Here is a 4549-nt window from a genome sequence, read left to right on the forward strand (position 1 = left end):
TGATGGAAGCACGGAGTGCTGGGGCAGCAGGCCTGGAGGGCTCACAGAGCTGTGGGACAGTGAGGACAGAGCCCCAGCCCCGAGGATGGGGCAGAATTGCCCCTAGCCTGGCACTGGGCTGGAGGAAGAGGAGGGTGAGGAAGGCTGATCCCACACCGGGGGAGCACAGCCAGCAGCTTCCAGGTCCTGTGCCCCTGCCCACTCCTGCCATGAGGCAGGAGGAGCAATCATCCCACAGCTCTCCTTCCCAGATGCTGGAAGCGGCTGCTGTTACTCCTTGCCATGAGGCCTCTGCTGAGGGCTGGCCCATGAAATATGCATGGCGTGTCCTCCCCTTCTAAACTGCATCTCCTCCTGAGCCAAATTCCCTTCTCGCCTATTTGTCTCACATTCAAATGTTTCTTCACATTCTACAGCTTCTCAAGCCATCCATAACAGCTTCTCCTGGATTTATTCCCATCGCTGGTGCGGCCAAAAGTGCCCATGGAAGGACTTGGATGTGTGTTATCTGGCCTGGGCCATGTTCCCTGTGTGGGATACAGCAGTATGGTTGTGTCCGTAGTGTGTGTTCTAGCCATGGGCTGGACTGAGCCACTGTGAGCAGGGACCGGCCCCTCTGTGCCAGCAGCACCTGCCTGGGCATGGTGGGGACAGGGACAGCAGCCTTGAGGGCATTATGTCACAGCCAAAGGGGATTGGGAGCTGGGGTATCAGTGCTCTGCAAGGCCACGGTGACCCAGGAGGGCTTGGCACAGTCCCCACAGCAGCCTGGAGCATCCCTTGTCAGTCTCCCCACCACTGGCAGGGTTGCCAGCTCAGGGATTTCCTCTGCTTCAGGTACAACCATCCTGAGAGAAACCCCATCAGATTTCACTTCCACCAAAAAGTGGCTTTTTTACATTTCATCTCTGAGTTTGGGCCTGAGAATAAAGTTTCTTCAGAAACTCAGACCTGGTTTTGCACCACAAGCTCTCAGTCCCAGCCGGACGCTGCAGGGCTGCAGCTCTGCTGGCACAGCAGGCAGCGCTTGGAAGCTTCCCCTGCTAGGACCAGGCGAGTGTTTCCCAGGGGTGACTGGTGCCATTAGAGCCTTTGAAGGGAATTTTCTGTGACACCTGGATGAGAAACAAGGTTTGAACTGCAGCCCAAGAATTCGTATGTGCAGTCTCATCATGGCAAGGAGCTTCAGGTAAATTATTATTATCTCTAAATGGCACAAAAGAGTTAGCACAGCACAGGGAATGTTTTGAAGGAAGTGGATGCTTTTCCAGAACTTTGTACCCAGCTCTGTCAGAGGCAATGCCCCGTCTCCGGCTGTCTCTGTGGAAGGACAAGATGTTCCCAAAGAAAACCTTACAAATGAGCTCAGGGAATCCCCGTGGTTTCACTGTTGGTTACAGCAATGTCAGTGTTAGGGAGGGCAGGAAAAAACAATTGCAGGAACTAATTTTCCCAGCTCCTGCCTGCGCTGAGCATTCCCAGCACAAGATGTCACTGAGGAACTGAATTTGGACAGCTCTGCATCAGCCCAGCGTCATCATGGAAACGGGACTGGAGAGATGGGCATGGAGAAGGAACATGGTCACAGAGAGAGGATGTGGGCACAGAGAAGGGATGAGGGCACAGAGAAGGGGCACGGGCACAGAGAAAGGACGCAGCTGTGATGCTGCTGTGAAACAATCCTGCGAAAAGGAAGGGAGGTACCTGATCTCCCAGGCCAAGACTCGGGAGCATTTCTGGCCGCAGGGTGTCAGGGAGGTGCTCGGCGATCTCCGGAGCTCAGCACTGAGTGCGCCGGGGAGGAACAGCTCAAGCAAACCCCTGCTAGGAGCAGGACAGGCACTCGTCCTGCCTGGGAAGATCCCGAGGTCCTGCCAGCCCCAGACGGAGCAGGCGAAGGTAAACAGCCCCAGCCCGTGACGAGGGAGCCAAGTCTGCTGCCTCAAGCACCCCAAGCACCCATGGACCCCGACCAAATGAGCGAGTATCCAGCTGAAATCCCCAACCTGTTGATGCACACATCAGGAGGAGCAAGTGCGGGAGCTTGAAACATCTCTCCCATGATAGGTCCCGCAGGTCTGGGATCCCCTCCCCAAGTTTTTCCAGCTCCATAGGCTGGATATACCACAGCCTGCCCCAAGGATACGAGGGAACAAGGACCCTTTGAGGCATCCTTGGGCCCTCTCTGGGGCTGCCCTGAGCAGTCAGTAGCCCCTTGGCTCTGCAGGGTTGGCCCCGGTGCTCCCACAGGTCCCCTTCAGGGACCACTTCAAAGTTCCCTTGGGACCTTCATAATTTTCCCAAGGGCTCCTCCAAAGGCATGAGGCTCTTTTTGCCCTGCTCCCAGCACTACTCCAAGCCCCACCCAGGGCTCCCCTCGAGCCGCACCTGCCCCTCCAGGCCCTTCCTGGGGCTTCCGGGGAGGGAGGTGACCCCGGGACCGGCTGCGTCAAGGGGATAGGAATGGGGAAGGCCAGGGGGCTGCGGGAGCGGGGTGCACTGGGCAGGGTGGCTCCAGTCCTGGTGCTGGCCCCGGTGACGGTGCCAGTCCCGGTTCGTATCCCCGTGTCGGTCTTGGTCTCTATCCCAGTGTCGGTCTTGGTCGCAGTCCTGCTCCCGACCGTAGTTCCGGTCCCAGTGCCAGTCTCGGTGCCGGTGCTGGTCCCGGTCCCTGTCCAGGTCCGAGTCCTGGTGCCGCTTCCGTTTTCGGTTCCAGTGCCGGTCTCGGTGCCGGACCCGTTCCCAGTCCCGCTGCCGGTCCCGTTCCCAGTCCCGCTGCCGGTCCCTGTCCTCGTGTCGGTGCCTGTCCCGGAATCAGTCCCAGTTCCCATCCCCGTGGCCGTGCTGATGCCTGTCTCGGTGCCAGTGCCACTCCCATTCCCAGTCCCGCTGCCGGTCCCAGAATCAGTCCCCGTCCCGGTGCCGGGGCAGTGCCGGGGCGCGATACCGGTTCCGGTGGCAGCAGAGCGGAGCCAAAGGCGGGGCGGAGCGGGGCCGCGGAGCTGGAGGCCCGGGGGCGGTCCCGCGCGGGCCGTACTTAAGGCGGCGACGGGCAGCGACCCCGCCGTGCCCATGGCTCTCCCGAGAGCCGCCCGGGTGCTCCGCGCCGCCGTTCGCCGGTGCGATCCCCCAAGCCGCCCGCGCTCCGCGCCCGCCGGCGCCCCCCGCGGGTCCTCCCCGGCGGCAGCGAGCACGGGACCCCGGCCGGGGCCGCCCCCTCCCCCGCGGGGCGCGGAGCGGAGCCCGCCGCCGCCCGCCGTGGATTTCGGGGACGCGCGCGAGGCGTTCCGCAGCAAGAGCAGCGCGGAGCTGCTGCGGGGGCTGGTGGTGCTGGGGCTGTGCGCCGTGGAGCCGCTGGTGCAGCACAACCGGGAGGTGGGTGGAGGAAGGGGTCCAACTTGGGGGGTTCTCCGGGGCGGGGCTTGTCCCCGCTTGGGGGGTTACCGGCTCTGGGCCGGCGGGGCTTTCGCTCAGGGGCGGCCCGCTCCGGCAGGTGTCAGTCCCCTTCTGGAGAGGCTTCTTGCTCCGGGGAGTCCCATTTTGGGACTGCGAGTCCCGGGATGGGGGTTCTGTCGCTACAGGGGTGACTGCTCCAAATGGGGGGATCTTTCGTCACGGGGGAGTGCCTGTTTTGCAGGATGTTGGTGCGTGCCAGGGATACTGTCACTCCGGGGGGTGCCGGTCCTAGGCTCGGGGGGCTCTCACCCTGGGGGTGCCCATTTCGGGACGTGTCATTCCCCTTCCGGGGGAAGTCTCGGACTGGGGGTGAGCGTGTTGGGGAGCTCTCGGTCCCGGGCCGGGGTGTGCCCGTTTTGGGGGATGCCAGTCCTAGGTCGTGGGAACTTTTCCTCCGGGGATGCCGGTGCGGGACGGGTGCTGAGCCGCTGCTGTCCCGCAGCTGCTGCAGTTGTGCCAGCGGGTGCTGGGGCAGACGCTGTTCGAGCGGCTGATGAAGATGACGTTCTACGGGCAGTTCGTGGCTGGGGAGGACCAGGAGGCCATCAAGCCGCTGCTGCGGCGGAACCAGGCCTTCGGCGTGGGCGCCGTGCTGGATTACAGCGTGGAGGAGGACCTGGGCGACGGGCGGTGAGTGCGGCACCGCGGCGCTGCGGGCGGGCCGGGGGCGGCCCCTGGCCGCGCTGCCATTGGCTGCGCCCGCCCAGCCCCCCGCTCCCATTGGCTGCGGGACCGCTTGCGTCACGGCCTCGCCCCCCCCCCCCCATGCTGCCGCCCATGGCCCGCACACGGCAGGGGATGGCGGTGCCCAGAACACGGCAGGGGATGGCAGTGCCCAGAACACGGAGATGGCAGTGCCCAGAACACGGCAGGGGATGGCAGTGCCCAGAACACGGGGGTGGCAGTGCCCAGAACACGGCAGGGGATGGCGGTGCCCAGAACACGGCAGGGGATGGCAGAGCCCAGAACACGGGGGTGGCAGAGCCCAGAACACGGGGGTGGCAGAGCCCAGAACACGGCAGGGGATGGCAGTGCCCAGAACACGGAGGTGGCAGAGCCCAGAACACGGCAGGGGATGGCAGTGCCCAGAACA

General features: G+C 63.6%; 1 protein-coding gene across 1 annotated transcript; it reads left to right on the plus strand.

Annotated features, from left to right (window-relative positions):
• Positions 1-3057: 3057 nt before the first annotated feature.
• LOC121662567 (proline dehydrogenase 1, mitochondrial-like) lies at positions 3058-4386 on the plus strand. Its single transcript, XM_042023837.1, has 2 exons — positions 3058-3375; positions 3899-4386. The coding sequence occupies exons 1-2, from the start codon at positions 3073-3075 to the stop codon at positions 4088-4090; spliced, it is 495 nt and encodes a 164-aa protein (XP_041879771.1). The 5' UTR covers positions 3058-3072; the 3' UTR covers positions 4091-4386.
• Positions 4387-4549: the final 163 nt, after the last annotated feature.

The sequence above is a fragment of the Corvus kubaryi genome, unplaced genomic scaffold (assembly GCF_017639235.1).
Source record: "Corvus kubaryi isolate FWS band 111438036 unplaced genomic scaffold, C.kubaryi_AGA036_p1.0 127, whole genome shotgun sequence".
Taxonomy (NCBI): domain Eukaryota; kingdom Metazoa; phylum Chordata; class Aves; order Passeriformes; family Corvidae; genus Corvus; species Corvus kubaryi.

Coding starts and splice junctions, on each gene's coding strand:
- LOC121662567 (XM_042023837.1), top strand. CDS start 3,073: ATGGCTCTCCCGAGAGCCGCCCGGGTGCTCCGCGCCGCCGTTCGCCGG. Junction 3,376..3,898: donor TGGTGCAGCACAACCGGGAG/GTGGGTGGAGGA, acceptor GCTGTCCCGCAG/CTGCTGCAGTTGTGCCAGCG.